Consider the following 16,980-nt stretch of genomic DNA (forward strand, 5'->3'; position numbering starts at 1 on the left):
TTGATTGGAATTCGGCACGGTCTATTTGTATTACTTGAAATATATTTGTTAACGTTACAATTAACACAAAATTAATTAATACAAAATACGTTATTTCAACCATATTGTTTATTTAAAATGTAAAGGTGATTCATTCTCGATGTTGTTTTTTATAACTTTTGAAGAAATAATGATGCCTAATATGCCTATATACATAAAAATGCATATACAATATAACAAGGCACCTCACAAAGCTGTGCTTTAACGTGAGAAAATATTTGAAAGTAACATGTTTGAAAAAAATGGATACTCTTGTCACTAATATTACAAATTAAAAGATATATTCTTTTCATGTTCATATTTTGTTGAGGCTTTGTATATCGCAAGGAAGCTTACAAAACTTCGCCTTTAGCGCCACCACGTTGTAAAACTTGGGTATTACAAACAAGACCATTTATAATTATAAACATCTCCCGACCAATGTCCAGTGTGATTTATGACGGTCTACTAGACACATAGTACAACTATGTCCATTACTATGTTCTCAATATTCTCATTTTGTCACATTAAACAGGTTCCCAATGGACCTGTTTTGGGTACGTGTGAATGGAAGGAAATGTCCTCTGAGTGTAAACTTGCTCAGTTTTTCGGGTTTTTGCCCCAAAAGTGTGTTTCTTTGTGGTATTTTTGCATGGAATGCAAGTGGGTCCACAGTACTGTGTTTACAGCTCAACCGGAAGTCATAATAAACCAGACGTACTTGACGGCGGTGGTGTCGGGTGAAGAGGGGGGGGGTCATAAATCGAGACTCCTTTACTGTATTTGCATAGAGTATTGCTGCATAGCCCAAAGACAACATGACCCAGCGGTGGGTTTGCCTTACCCGTTTGTAAAAGGTCGGGCAATTTGGGGGGGAACAGAAGCCTTTTTTTTGTCGACAGATTTTCCCACTCGCAGTGGTCAACGTCCAGCCAGCCGGCGGCAACTGTCCGTCCACCGCCGCCGAGGGGTAAGCGATACGCGGTCTTCCGTGGGACCACCCCGGTGCTAGTTAGCGACGAGCTAACTGTGCTAGCTACGCAGCGAACTCGCCAATAACAGCCTCTCTTCTTGCTTGTAACTTGACCAGACATCGTTTTCGTGCTATGTAGCGACACTTATTAAATGTATTATCATAAAATGTCCAGCATCCATTGTGGAAGTTTAGATAAGTTAGCCGCGACTAGACAGTCAATGACGTCAATACACACAATCGCTGCAATATTGCTTCCTGTACTTTTCAAAATATACTTTACTTTTAATCGTACTTTTCATCGCTCCCTTTAATTTGACATGGAATAGCTTTTATTTTGAGAAGAAACTACTTTGACTTCCGCAGTTTATTCTAACAATAACGTGTAACTTAACCGATTGTTTCCGAGCAGGCTCTAGGGAACCAGACCGAGTTAGCGGCTTTAGCTTAGCCGAATTAGTCTTCCGGCAAGTCATCTTGAAGCGGTTGGTCTGTCAGCCTGCTAATAGCCGCTTAACCACTGCGGCACGGCTGTTGTATGTAGGAGGTCCAAGCAGAGCGGAAGTCTTTGCCGAGCGGAGCCATGCGACACTGGTGTGTCCCCGCTGCGACCCGAAGCACGGAGCCACTCCCGGGGCGCCTCTCCGTGTCGCCCCCTCCATCAGGTAAGTTCGCGGTGGGCCCGGAGTTCATGAGTCAGACCAATAATTTGCAACTTATTGTCACTCAATAGATGTCCAATTATACCGAATTCAGTGCACTGAGTTGTCTTTGTTGACACTTGTTAAGGAAGTCTCAACTTTAGACCACTGCAATTCATCATACTCAGAGATGTTTCACCTTTTATGGTCATTTCATTGAATCAATGAGCGATGAAAAAAAAAAGATTCTACAATGAGCACTTAATAAAAATGGACTAGTTGCTAGAACGTCTGTTATGAGGTTTCTGGGTTTGCTCCATCCTTCCTGTATGGAGTTACTTGTTTTCACCATGCTTTCGTAGATTTTTCCAGGGACTCCAGCCACCTCCCACATCCCAAAAACGTATTTTTGGTTCATTGAAGACTCTGAATTGTCAGTTTGTGCCCTGTGATTGGGTGGTGTAAGTTTGCATTTCAGACAGCTGTGCAGGTGTACCTAATTTTGTGGTGCATGTTTAACTCTTGTGCAGATGTCAGAACGGAGTGCTGCAGGGTGGAGCCACGCTACACTATCGAGCAGATCGACCTCCTGCAGCGTCTGCGCCTCTCTGGCATGACCAAACCCCAGATCGTCCATGCCTTGGAGTCTCTGGAGAGGCTCGACCCGGACCAGCGCCCGCCTCACTGTGACTCCCACCCGGCCCCTTCCAATAATAACAACAACGATACGCTCGCCACTGCCTCCGCCCCGGCGCCGTCCTCTTCGTCGTCCGCCTCCTCTCTCTCCCTCACCTCGGCCACCACGCAGACCTCGGGCCTAGACGGTGCCGCGCTGTCCCCGAGCAACAGCTTTGAGGCCTCACCTCCTCCCCTGTACCCCACCAGCGTGGCTGTGCAGCGCTCGTTCAGCTACGACATGGTCGGGGAGGAGGAGTGGGACCTGGAAGAGAAAGTGGAGGAATACATGAGGTGAGGAAGGTCAAGCATGAATTAGCACAGAGTGAGGATGGATAGCAGAGAATAAATGCACAGACAAAGACGGACTATTATAACATCAGGTAATGGCACTTGAGCTCCCCAGAGATGCAGGCTGTTCCTCCACAAGTGTAGTCATGTTAATTCAGGTCGGGTGTACTGGGATAGCTGAACGGGGAAAAAAAACTTTTCGCTGAATAAGTTAAGCAAGTCACCACCGTGCAAAAATTCCTGCGCAGTGACATATTTGTTTTTAACTTTCACAGGAGGGACAGCAATCTAGTAAAAGAGGAGATCAAAACCTTCCTCAACAACCGACGGATCTCTCAGGCAATTGTGGGACAAGTTACAGGTAATGGAAATGGCACTCTTTTATTTTACAAACCAAGGAAGAATAATCGTCCGAGGTTTTTTTTTAAACGTGAAAGGAGATATACATTGATTTGCAGTGGACTCATCACCAAAAAACAGGCATCGGCTGCTTTTTTTTTAAGCCAATTCAATGCAGTTCTTCTGACCTTTTATGCTTTGACGCATTGTTTCTTTGGCAGTCAATTTTCCATAATATCTCCCATTTCATGCACTTGACTTTGGCGTTTCCACTGTGGAAGAATCCGAGATGACCTGAAAGAAATGCTAAAAAACATTTATACCCTAAAATGCTCAGAGTTTGACATTGTAATCGTGTTGGTTTTTTGAATTTGCCATGTTTTGTGCCTTCTTTACTCAGGTATTAGTCAGAGTTACATCTCGCAGTGGTTGCTGCAGCAGGGCCTGGAGATGAGCGACTCCAAACGCAGAGCTTTTTACCGCTGGTACCTGCTGGAGAGAAATAACCCAGGTGAGGTTTTGCGAGAGACAAGGGAAGCTTCTGCTCCAACTGAGATTGAAAGGAACGCTTGCTCCCAAAGTCCTACTTCCTCTTGCATGCGCAAGATGACACACATAGCTTTGATTTGGCTGCTCATGCCCCAAAATAGACTTGACTTCTTCCTCCCGTCATCTTTGCTTTCGAATCTCAACCCGGTTCACCCTCGAAGCTTTGCTGTAGTTCTCATGCTGCAGCCGCTCTGGTGCTGGTTTTCCCTCCGAGACGGGCCGAGACTAACAATAACAACACCGATCCTCCGCAGTGGTTCCAATCCGACGCGCCCACAGCGCTTTGCTTCTGATTTAAAGCTTCTATTCACACTCGGCTGAGACGGCAAAATGAAAAAGCGGCGGAAAATTCTCATTGGCTGATCCGCACAACACGGCACAATGCAAAATCCCTTTTCCCAAACTGACGTCTACAATCTTACCCTGACTGAAGGGCTGAGGTGGAACGAAAGCCAGCACAGCGTGAGCCCCAGGGCCAGGGGAGGGGACAGAGACGGGCTGGCAGCGGGGGCAAGTGGCTGCCTCCCCAACCCCAACACCAACCTCAACCCAAACTCCAACCCCGTGTGGAGCAGGCAGAGAGAGCTGCTGATGCACTTGTTGCCGTGGTACACTGCCACCGCAGCCCAGCCAGGTAACCCTGGACCCCCCCTCCCCCCACTTCCTCTCCAGTCGCCCAACGCGGACTCGCACTAAGACGGGATCACCAAAGGAGACTCGTGTCTCATATAAGACATATGTTGGGCAATTCTAGGCGGCCCGGTAGTCCAGTGGTTAGCACGTCGGCTTCACAGTGCAGAGGTACAGGGTTCGATTCCAGCTCCGGCCTCCCTGTGTGGAGTTTGCATGTTCTCCGGGTGCTCCGGTTTCCTCCCACATTCCAAAAACATGTGTGGCAGGCTGATTGAACACTCTAAATTGTCCCTAGGTGTGAGTGTGAGCGCGGCTGGTTGTTCGTCTCTGTTTGTGCCCTGTGATTGGCTGGCAACCGATTCAGGGTGTCCCCCGCCTACTGCCCGGAGACGGCTGGGATAGGCTCCAGCATCCCCCGCGACCCTCGTGAGGATCAAGCGGTACGGAAAATGAATGAATGAATGAATGAATGAATGAATGAATGGGCAATTCTTTGAGGAACGGCTATGTGTCCAATAGTTTTGAGGCTCATCGCTTCATCTAATGCTTGATGAATCTATCAATCAGTCACGATTTCGGCTCTTTATGAGCTAATTTTGAGTTGTGATTTTACAGGTGCATCTCGGTCAATTAGAATGTTGAATGTTGCGTTTATTTCAGTGGTTCAATTGAAAACTCAGGACTGCAAACCCACTCACATTTGCCAATGAACTGTGTTGCCCTGAGTTGAGGAGCTTCATTTAATCTACCTCAGCATCTCTGCTCTGCGCGGTGACGACGACGTAACCTCTCTCTCCTACAGGCGCAACTTTATCGATGCGGTCAATGGTGAAGGAGGAACCTGACTGGCGGGCGGGCATCATGGCCGACCGGCCGGCGATAGTCGGGGCGCCGCTGAGGTTGCGTCGAGGAAGCCGCTTCACCTGGAGGAAGGAGTGCCAGGCCATCATGGAGAGGTGAGAGGCGCTATGTGACATGACTACAAACAGCTCAAGACGGATATAATAAACAAATAGCATACCGTGCACATTACGCTGAGTTTATTAAGCAGTTTTTATTACCCCCCTGCTTCTCCGGAATGAACTTGTCTTCTTTCTTGGCCGGCCAGCAGGCTGCTGACAAAATAGCATGCAACTCCCCCCCCCCCCACCCTTGCCCCCAACAGTCCCACCGACAGTGCCCAATTGATTTGTCCATTAGACGCGTGCAGTAAGTACTAGAGGCACTCACGGTAATAAGACCACGGGGGGGGGGGGGGGGGGGGGCCTCTCCCGCTGAGCCGTTTTAGATCCAAAGGTGGATGTGCGTGCACACGTGCGTGTGTCAGATTCATGACGAGATGACCCAGAGAACTCGTACTCCAAGGGTCGTTCCGATCGGACAACATTTCAAGTCTCTGAGGACACTTGTGTTTGTGTGGCTTGATGTTTCCCCTCAATACCTTAGCGAAAGAGCAGCCGCGCGATTTTAACCGTTGCCATCGCTCCTCCAGCTTTTTTGTGGAGAACCAGTACCCCGATGAGGCAAAGCGGGAGGAGATCGCCAACGCCTGCAACTCGGTCATCCAGAAACCAGGTGCCAACATAGATTTGAACTTTTGTGAATGAGAATATTTATACAGTGAAAGATGTCTCCGTAGGGGCGCAGTTAAGACACGTGGAACGAGCGGGCCACATGCAATTCTTATCATTTTTTATAACTATTTCTTATTCTCTGTTGTGTTCAGGTTGCAAACTGTCCGAGTTTGAGCGTGTGACGGCGTTAAAGGTGTACAACTGGTTCGCTAACCGCCGCAAGGAGATGAAGCGGCGAGCCAATATCGGTGAGCTCGTCATATGGGAACGAGGAACAAGCCGCTGCAAACGTCTTATATTTACTTTTATGTTTATGCAGAAGCTGCCATTTTGGAAAGCCACGGCATTGAGGTCCCGAGTCCGAGCTGCCACTCCAACGGCGAAGAGGGGGAGATGCAAGAGTTCACCGATCAGGTCAATCAACGTTTCTCAGAGCAGGTAAGTCACTGCCGAAATGGGCAGTAGGCATATGAAAATGATATAAAAATGTCGAATTTGACAATTGTTGGCGCTTTCTCGTTGTCAGGAAGAGGCACCCACCCAAAGAACGGTGGAGCAACAAGACTCCTCCGTCAAGGCCGCCCCCGAGGCCCTCCCCGGCTCCGCCGTACAAGTGGCAGAACAGAAAGACAAGGATCCAAAAAGGGAAACTGTGGATGAAGAGTGACCAAAAAGCTGGTGATGTCGATTGAGTTTTAATCTAAATACTCAAAAAAAAAAAAGGGGGAGGGGGTGTCTACCTCCTCGGGGGTGGCTGACGAGACATTTGGAAGTTGACTCGAGGTGCCTCTGGCGGGAAAGAGGCTGCCATATTTATCGAAAGTTATTCTGCTTATGTTAACAGCAATATACAGTACATATATAAATATACATATATATAATATATATAAAGCTATATCAATAAGTAGTGCATTCCAAGGTGGTATTAACAAGCCTAAATTCCTTAGAATTATCTAAAGAATACCTCACCCATTTAATCGTTTTGATTATTATTGTTTTTTTTTTCCCCGCCTCATGCTTTTATTTTCATGCTGAATGGGGATGAAGTGCCTGCAGGTCAGGTATGAGAGACGCTTTCGACGATCTTGTCTGCGTGGATATGGATGTGCCTGTTTTTTTTTTGTTTTTTTGTTTTCCTCTCTCTTTTCTCTGGTGCTGTCGTCCGACCTCTAAGAGTCGATTGATCAAATCATTCGGCCAATGTTGGAATTTGCAAAGCCCTGAGGGACACCTGGAATCTCAGGAAATCCAACGATGGTGGCTCAAGATAGTGTAGAAGTGCACCAGATGTGCGCATGTATGTGTGTGTGTGAGTGTGTGTGCGCGTGCGTTTAAGCTTTCAAGAGATTTTCTTGCATCATATCCGCGCTCACTCCAAACAGGATGTTCTATTTATACCTTTTTTTTTATTAGTAGAACAAAGCGAGGACTATCCATCATGTCTTTGTTCAACTCGATGCTGCTCTTGTTGCTCTTTCTTCCCCCCCCCCCTCATCTAACCTCATTTTCAAAGCCTGTAAAGCTTCTCTCCACCGAAAACAAACGTCGGTGTGATTGAAAATCACAACGCCGTCTTCTTCCCTCCTTTATTGGAATAAGCTAAAAGCTTTTGCTCGTGTACTGCACTTCAAAAGTGGATCTCACTCTAATCGTAATCATCACGCTTGTGTACATAATAACCCAGAGAGGATAATCATGTTTGTGGGTGTTTTTTCTTCCAACTAACGACATTACCAGAAAATATACTGTAGAGTTGTCAAACTTGAAACATGAAACTCGACTTCAACTGTGGCAAAGTCGCTCCCGAAATGTTCATTAAATGGACATTTGTGCTTGTATTATCGACCGTATTTCCTCAAATAGTGGCCGTCCATCTGCGTCGTCTGCTTTAAAATGAATTGACAAACAAATGTCTGCCTTTTCCCACCAGGAGGGGGGAAAAAAAAACGGGTCATAACTGCAAATACCTCAGATCGTACACAGACATGAAGGCGTTCACGCTTTTGTTCACCAAAACGGCAGCATCTACCAAGGTAAACAATCGCTCAGCTCAAGAAGGAAAATTCGGGGTAACTTTAACATATTTCCTCAAATAGTTAGCCGTCCATCAAATAAATTGCGCCCAATTACTCACCGTGGCATCATCCACAAAGAAATGCTCGCCTCAAATAAGATAAGATAAGATAAGATATCCTTTATTCGTCCCACACTGGGGAAATTTACAGCCTCCAGCAGCAAGAATGTATGTAGAAAGAAGGAGAAAGAGAAAAAAAACCAACAAACATCTTTCAATTAAATACAATATGAACACAAATGGATAAATCGCAGTACTATTTACGATTTTCCTTCACATCATTTAATTATTATTATTATTATGATTGTTATTTTTTTATTCATCAGCCTGACAGCAGTCAAATAGATGCCCTCTTCTTCCCCATTCGGAAAAATAAATGGCTGGTAACTGTTCTTACCTCAGTTCACGGATGCTGTTCTTCACACACATGCGCAAAAGAGTTCCCAGCTCCCAACGTCATGAACCAAAATGATCACACCTACCAAGGCATGTCAACATGACGGCTGAAAGAAATTTGACAAGACATTACCATCTTTCCGTGCTCTATCCACGGTTGCATTGTCAAATCAACGCCTCTCTCAAATATGACACCTGTTATTACCTCAGTTCACAGAAGCTAGTGTTCACATTAGCCAACTGCTGAGCCAATTCCAAGTCTGCTGCCAACCAAAACCACAGCACCAAGCCAGGCGCGTAAATACTCCCTCACGCGAGTAGCTCTGCGTCTGACCGAGTTCCCTTTACAGTATTAAAGAACCGGTCGCACCACAGCGTTGCGCATCCCTATTGTTCCAGGAAGCTACAGGACTTGACCGCTTTTTGTCTGGCTTGATAATAATCATACAACCAAATATATCGATGTGTATAATTCCAAAAAAAAATGTGTACAAATACAGGCCTCCCCCCGCATCTGCAGTTGAGTAAGCCACTATTTGCGGAATTACAGCCCACGTTTCTGAAATCGCGTTAGCTCGCGATGCCAAAGCTGGTCCAAGTGGTGTTGAGTACAACACCGGCCAACGTTCTTTCAAAGGAATCCATGCGTTACAAGCCACTGGCAGCCATTGTTGTGACTGTTCACGATACAGTGTCTTGTAGCGTTCCTTGTCAGTGGGGGTCGGGGGGGGGGGTGTTGGTCCGCCCTCCCAAGGAAAACCGGACAAAACGGAATATTCTAATACTTATTATGCTACTTGCTATCTGCTTTGATCTGACAGCAAGCCACAATAAAAAGTATTGTTAACGATGGCCATGCTATGTCATGTTTGTTGTCTCTTGATGGTTAATGAATCGTATGAGAGCAGCCCCGGGATATCGTGTTCCCATGGGATTGCTTAGAGCAGAATGCGATATCTTCCAGTCTAACACCAAAAAACACAAAACATTTTCAGCACCTGAAAATGTTTTCTGACTTTGAAATTTCTACGAGGGTAGTGTCAATAGGCAGGGGGCGTGGTCCAACATCGGACCGCGGTGGCCATCAGGCCAGTCTTAATTAGGAGTAATCACAGCTCCCCATTTTCATGAAATGAAAAAGAATGGGATTTATTGCCTTATGTAATGTATTTAAAAATATTAAAATACTAAGGAAAAAGAATGGGAGCCTAACTATTTGAGGCTCAAATTCTTTTTCCATGTACACAAAAAGCCTATTTTGCTAACCTCATCAGAGAAAAAGTGCTCACTTACACACATTTGAGAGAAACGAGCTTTCGGAGTTCAGCTCGTGACAAATGGGAACAAAAAAGAAAAGCGTTGCATTTATTTGTGCGTAATTTGACAAATTGAACCTTGTAATACATTTTTTTTTATTGAATTACTATGGGACTGCCGCGGAGCAAGCAGTCCCACTAATTAGATTTATTATAGCCCGCCAGCTAGAATTTGTTATTGTTGAAGTACGGTTATAACGTTTGGGGCCCCATGCAAACTGTGTCCGGTCAAATATTTTCCAATTCATTTGCATTTAAGACATGTCACTATAAATCAACCAAGATACTCGCACAATGCAGTTTCCTCAGCAGCAGATGGCAGTAGTGCGGTGCTGAAGTAACTGCGATGTGTTCTAATTCTGTTTTCAATGTGATTTCATGATTTCTTGTGACTTCCTTTACGAGCATTTTGTCAGCATGCACGTACGCTGACGCTCTCGGCCAATCTGTCACTGTTAACGGCATCAAACACCGCCTGCGGGTCAGTTGTTCTAGCTAACTAATACCCCCCCTAATTCACTACACAGCCATTTCCAAAATGTATCCCCGGAAAGTCATCAACCAGTCCTCAATCCATGGCTTCCTGCTCGTTAAATTTATTTGCGGTTGAAAAGTGACCGAGGTGCCGGAATGCCAGCATTTCGGAAAGCCGCGGCACTTTTACTGCTCTATATAGACACATTGATCTCATTGTAATAACAATAATTTAAAACAAGTTTGGCCTCGGGGCTCATGTCTGAATCCACTCCAAATGTTCTAATCCTTTCATTAGCCATCAAATTATCTTTTGAATATGAACGCAAAGGCATGAATATGCACAAGCATGCACGCTTAAAGACTTAAGCGCTCTCATTTGTGTTTGAAGTCATCCAAGGTTGTCGGTAGCAATTCTTGGTCACGCTTTAAAGCTTTATGAGACACAACAGGCTCTCAGTTAACGTGGTTAAAATTGAATGTAACACAGACACCTTCAATTTTAGTCTTCGTTTTATTTTTGTATCATCCTTGGCTTTTCTTTGTGCCTGACACTCCTTAAATTTGAGTGAGATCAGCTCAAGCCAGAAGTCTTTCCATACCTGTGATGAAGGTTCTCGCCCATGCACCAAAGGTTTCCCACCACCCGGCCTCGAGCAAGTTTCCAAAAGCACATCAACTGTGTTTTTCATTTGCCCACGCGACACGTTCTCCAGCCCAAACGCGCTGTGTCATCGCTAAAAAAGTTACATTTCGATCCGATTCGACGGTTGGGTTGCGGTTCGACAGCCCCCGGGCGTGATTTAAAGCAGCACGCCAAGTGAGAACGAATTATCATTTACGCTCCCTCTAGGCCTTATTCAAATTTACTTTCTATTACATGCATAAGCACAAGTGCACACAAGTCCACTGGCATCGACGCTTTCTTGACCTTTCTCCATGTTGTGAATTTTGTGTACTGCTCATTTTAGCCCATATGAGACTTGCAATTGTGAGAATAGAATCGTGTAAAGTTTGCCAAAGTCACAGACAGAGACATGGGAGGATCAACAATGTTAACAATGGAAGTACATGTAGAAACATAAAAGTACATGAAATTACACTGTTTGAGAAAGAAGACATAGAACATCTGCATGTACGTCTTGCATCATTACATGACTTTTGTCTTTACAATAATAGAATTGTCAAGGCGGCTTTATTTCTACAGCGTCGTTCATACATAAGGTAGCTCAATGTGCTTCACAGTTAAAATGACAACAAAGGCATTTACAGGCCAAACATTACACCACGTTTAAAAGCCAAGTTATGAAATAAACAGTAGGTTACGAGAAGTACTAAAAGAATGTAAAGCAACAAACGTTGATTACATCAACGCTTTAAAGACCATAATGATACATACGACACAGGTGCCTGTGTCGTAAACAAGTTACTTGTGCTTGTTAAAGATGATCTGCTATTATGTGATCGCTCCTGTGCGGCCATGTCCGGTCTGCTCCCATCCTATGCGTTTCTCCTTTTTTGGAAAAAAAAAAAGAAAATAAAAGCTCATCATTATTTATTTATTTGTTTTAAGCAAAGGTAGCTGCGCTTTCGTTCACCCTCTCTTGAATGGTGCTTTTTTTCCTTTTGCAGTGGAAAACAGAATTCATGACCTGTCACCTTTTCTGCTGACGACACACACCATCTCACAGGCTCAGTAACTTGTCTTTTTTTTCCTCTCTCTCTTTCTCTCTCTCTCTGCCCCCCCATCGCTCTCTTTTAAGAGGCCCGATGACACATGTGGCATGAAAAGACCGCAATTCAATTTGTCACCGCTTATTGCTCCACTGCTCAGCCAGCAGCAGTTTTGATTAGAGGCTTTTATTTTATTTTATTTATTTATTTGTATTTTTGGGCTGATTTTGCCCATTTTATTTCACTCGCTTAGTTCCTAGCAATCCATGAACTGTCCTGTCCTGTGTGATTAGATTTCCCCCTTTTAAGTGAGCGTGTCTTTTTTGATACAATGAAGAGAGGAGGTACACACCGATGGAGATAAAGGCCAGAGGGACCGTTAAGGTTACCTTCACACTGGCGACATAATAGAAGGAAATTCTATTTTCTGCAGGGTTTAAAAAAAAAAAAAAAAAAAAGGCCCCTCCTGTTTAGGCAGCGGCCTCACAACCCGTTTACCCTTGAAAAAAGAGAGACGTGATGAGAAATAACCTTTTCATGCTAAGTCTATTTTTGACAAGACAAATAAAAGTAGAGGAAGTGCAGCCATAGTACACCTTGGCCTGAATCTGTCATGGTCACATAGTCAAAAAAAAGATACCCTTTCCCCCACCCCCCCTTTTTTTTTTTTCTTACTTAACAATGTCTCCACTGAACAAAAGCAGGTTGAAATACTCGTCAAAAATACTCCTCAGAGGCTTCTCCTCTGAGCTTCAAGTGTTTTGTTTTGGGATTTTTTTTTTTCATTATCCTGCTGTGCTTTTCCCCCATTTGGAACTCATGAACTCATCTGCACAAATGTCCGGAGCAAACTAAAAAGAAAGAACTGAAATATCAAACTGTCAGTTGTCCAATGATGAAATATGATGGCAATGACAAAATAAGTGATTGAAATTTTGAAAATGTGTACATGTAAAAGTATCTTTAATATTTGTTAAACGTATTCTTAATCTAGTTGAACTTTTACTTTGCTTTATCTTTAAAATGTATTGAGAAATACAAAGATTTGTCGTGAGTTTCTGTGAGGGGAAAGCAAAGGTTTTGTTTTGTTTTTCTTGCATGTCACCTTCGGCTGGGCCGAGATGCTCCGCTTTCAGGCCAAATTACGACATGGTCTGAAATACTGTGTCAAAGCCAAAAGGTAAGCAGAGCTGCAGCCATTTTGTGGGGGGAGGCAAACACACGAAGACAGAGCCTGCAGTTGGAGGCAGAAAAAAAAAAATGCACATCGTGCGTCCTTTAAATAAGATCATTACACTTTGGTGGAGGTCTGTGCTATATTCTACCCTCCTTCGGATTCCACTCGTGTCTACAATTTTTTTTTTTTAAATGAGAGACAGATCCATGTTGAGCTTCAGACAAGACTTCACCTTTATGTGGCAGTGATCAACCATAACACGCCGCATCATTTCATTAAAGCCACTCTCAGCAGAATATGCTTTCCTTTTATTTTGGTCTGGGTTCTTTTTATGCTCCTCTCTCGACACGCCGCCGTCCTCCTGCTCAACCTTGAGTTATTCTAATTAAGCTCATTACCGTGTGTGACTTGAGAGATTCCTTTAGCAAAGCCAGCACTGTTGAAAGCAAAGCGACCTTGAAGACAGTTGGGCAAGGATGACAGTGCGTTGTTAGTGTGTGGGGAGGGAGGGAGGATGGAGGGGAAAGACGGGTGGGGGGGTGTTGCGGTGAGAACCGGTTTGTCTCCTACACAGGTAATTAATAAGCTTATTAACTCCTCTGCTCATCATCCTAATCAGAACCGCGGTCGAGGGGGGAGAGCCGCAGTGGTGAATTGTGTCATTGCAATTAAATTGGACAAAAGTGTACACAGTTGCGAGGTAACCTTGCTAAGTTTCGGATGGCTGAAGAAGAGAAGACCGCTTTGAGGAAAATCGTTTGGAGTTGCTCACCAACCTTGTCCTGCCGTGGTATTAAAAGAAGCTCCGTTAACAATGCAGACCTTCAGCCACTCACATACTATTCCATTCAGGAGTCCTCAACTTGTCGTTGTTGCCCATGACATGTGTGTGAACCCCCCCCCCCCTCCTCCCCCCCAAGCCTGTTTCCACAGTCCTTTGTACGTATGCATACTTTGCCTCAAAGGCCAAGGTGGATTAAATTGGAGCCGACACTTGGAAAAGGACCCTGTAACCCGGACGTGAGTGGAAGACGGACCTGACAAGCAGTCTGATTATCCTCGCCGACGAGGGAGAGGAGGTGGCTTTCCTGATAGGTGGAAAGACCCCCCCCCCCCCAAAAAAAAACTCCTCAGGGATCTTGATTGATGGCCTTCTTTGTAGGTAGAGTTTTACATTCACAATTGTACTTGTGACCGCAATGTATCCCACACCGGCATAGCTTATTTTTCCTCTCATTGACAATTACAGAAGCCGTTCTAAATCACATCTTTTGATTACGTCGAGGCGGAGTTCTTGATCACCGTGAAATGTCATCTCGCGTGGCCCCCCTGTAGACCACGAGGATTCTTGAATTAGAGAAATGTTCTCAAGCCACATTACAATGCAGTTCATATTTTAATACTCAATGCTTAATAGGAGAAAAGAAATTCACCCTCCAAGCACACAGCATATGTGCATGTGTGACATATTAATGTCACACCTTTATCATTTGCCGCACCGCGGCGTAAAGACATTACAACATTACACGGTTGAGAGTCAAGGGCAATGTGATGCCGAGTCGCTGCTGTAAAAGCTGAGTCAGAGCTATTGTTCTTAAATGAGCAGGAAAATAGAATTATGGATTGCAGTGCACATGCTTTGAAGCAAAGAAGTGAGAAATGGCGCATTTGATGAGAGGAAAAAAGGTTTCGAGATGAAGGGTAATGATACGCGTTTCCTGTTGGAATTAGTCAAAGTTGTGTCTTTTCACTGCGAAAATAAGTATGCTGAAAGTATAACAATGTATCTCATCACCGTGTTGTCAGGGGGCCTTTTCAGCCCGCGACAACGGGGCGCTCTAATGCGGCCGTGCCAGTCCGAAGCACCGCTCTACACACTGGCTCACAAGTTGGACTTTTCACAAATGTTTTCCTCCATTGCCACCCTTCTGCTTTTCGTACTATGGCGCGCATGCCGTCATGGCCAACAATGAGGCACTCTAAAGCAGCCATGCCAGCAGTCAAACTGAATATGCCAGGTAACCGATTCACTCATGCAACTAAATGCGCTCAAGTTCTCATGCCATCTTCAAACATGTGCAATTGTATTGAGAAACAAATCATCCGAATTCACTTTGCAGTACCTTTAAATTATCCGATTATGCCCCCAATGTGAAAATACGTCAACGTGTATTCTTCCCAGCCACTTTAAACTTTGCTTACTGATGTGGTCGAATGCAAACTGCCTCCTGAGCTATTTCCCCCGGGGTGTGCACGACTATAAAAAAGCTAACGAGCTACAGCGTGTCATGCGGGGATATAAAAAGATATATAATATGTAAGTATCTATAAAGCCCTTATTGGCTTTTCATTCGGGGCCCGATGAATGTGACTGCGAATGACAAATCACTTGTGAATATCTTTTGAGGAGGAAGAGTCTGTGCAGCCTCTCACTATTTTACGTGACATAAATGTTATGATGCTGCACACACACACACACACACACACACACAGGACAACAAACTTATCAAATGATCCATGGTGAAATATTTTAGGCATTCTTGCGGGTACGTGATTCACCAAATCGTCCACCCAGGAGGACATGACAGCAATAAAGTGCCTTTTGCAGGGTTTGTGAGCTGTGCGAGCAAGAAAATCGGGTACGGGCTTGTGATGCTTATGCTGGGGGTGTCGGTTTTGTGAGCTCTAAGTGAGTGGTGACAGTTGTGAAAGCTTTCATGAGAGCCCGGGGGGGGGGGGGGGGGGGGCCTTGTATATCAATATAGGACCAAGCTCGTACTGCTTCGTCAAGTTGACTACATGCACACCTGGCTCATGTTTTGAGTAACTAACTAACTTGAAGTTGTACTCCAAAGGCAAGTTGAGCTCGTCAAAGCTAATTCGGATAGCGCTGACATTTTGTGAGCTCTTTGATGTGGGCGAGCAGCCACTTTTGCCCGTTTACCGTCTTCCATCTTGCGCCTGTTAACCCCGAACCGTGGCGCTTTTCTTTGCAGGGGACACGGGCACACAAGCTAACAGATTGGAACTCATCCACATGCCAAGAGGAGTAACTCTTTCCTTTTATGAGCCCATCGGAATTCCGCTCACAGGCGAAGAAGCATTCGGTCAATGACAAGATGAGTCAGGACGGCCTTTGCAAGGCCCAATCGTAATAACGGCGTAATGGTCATAGATAGATCATGGATAGCACGAGCAGGTCTCCAGCCTGTCGTAAGTGCTCGCCGCAAACACGTTTTGAAGCTCATTTGTTTTGAGCAGACGCACGGCTGGATGCACCTTGTGGTTAATTGTAACGGTTCTCTCTCAGGCGGCGTACTGTACTGACAAATGGCCTGCTGTTTTTTAATTTTTTTTTATGGTTCGTTCACTGCTGCTACTGCTCAACAAGCACTGACCTGGACTTGTTTTGTATGCATTGGGTCAAGTCTAACCATTTGACCCTCTTGTGCGCACTACTCAATGGCATGACAGGTTCATTACAAGCATCCAGACCATAGGAATCAATCCCCTAAAGGTCCGCTCCTGACGTTCCCCTCACCCCCTGCTCCCACCTCATTCTTTTCACTTCTGCACTAAGCGTCTGGGATCGATAGTCGTGGAGAGGAAAAGGGCTTCCTCAGATGGAACCAATTTGAGCTGTTCGTATGGCACGTTATCTGCAATATTCACCACTGCCGCTGGGGGCCAGCAAAGAGCTACATGTTCAAAGCATGTAAAATTCAAGAACGTTTCCAGTATGACAAGAAGACAAGCATGTCTTTATCTGCTGGTGGGAAGTAATCAAGTACACGTACTTCGTAACTGGATCTGAGCAGATTTCTCAGGCATCGTTATTTTCTGGGGTATTTTTTTTTTAAAGCTCTTAACTTTGCTACCGGCATTTGAAGAAAGTTGAAGCTAAATTTCAACTCCTTACTTTGTTAAAATACGCACTTTTTTGTACTGCTGCGAGCACACACACACATACACAAATAGCTTGAGTATTCCCGAAAATGATGCAACTCATTTACTCCTATTATTTAAAAATGACATCAATTTGTCTACTTTTATTGTGTAACCACTTGTGTAACAGTTAGCATAGCAGCTAACAGTTTGCATGTACTCTTGAGCAAAATCTGTACAGTAGCATTACTGATTTGCAAACCCGTTCCTGTAATCAGAGTACTTTAGTAC

General features: G+C 44.8%; 1 protein-coding gene across 5 annotated transcripts; it reads left to right on the forward strand.

Annotated features, from left to right (window-relative positions):
- Positions 1–520: 520 nt before the first annotated feature.
- zgc:91944 (uncharacterized protein LOC436941 homolog) lies at positions 521–7,627 on the forward strand. 5 transcript variants are annotated; one of them, XM_052069922.1, is made up of 11 exons: positions 523–988; positions 1,536–1,656; positions 2,163–2,601; positions 2,874–2,959; positions 3,338–3,448; positions 3,920–4,120; positions 4,922–5,075; positions 5,612–5,694; positions 5,846–5,941; positions 6,016–6,131; positions 6,220–7,627. In XM_052069922.1, the coding sequence occupies exons 1-11, from the start codon at positions 596–598 to the stop codon at positions 6,358–6,360; spliced, it is 1,941 nt and encodes a 646-aa protein (XP_051925882.1). In that variant the 5' UTR covers positions 523–595; the 3' UTR covers positions 6,361–7,627. The 5 variants fall into 5 exon arrangements, with proteins under 5 accessions (XP_051925885.1, XP_051925882.1, XP_051925883.1 ...); XM_052069926.1 differs by having other exon boundaries at positions 528–988; positions 1,404–1,656; positions 6,013–6,131; XM_052069921.1 differs by having other exon boundaries at positions 528–988; positions 6,013–6,131.
- The last annotated feature ends 9,353 nt before the right edge of the window (positions 7,628–16,980 follow it).

The sequence above is a fragment of the Hippocampus zosterae genome, chromosome 7, assembly GCF_025434085.1.
Source record: "Hippocampus zosterae strain Florida chromosome 7, ASM2543408v3, whole genome shotgun sequence".
NCBI lineage: Eukaryota > Metazoa > Chordata > Actinopteri > Syngnathiformes > Syngnathidae > Hippocampus > Hippocampus zosterae.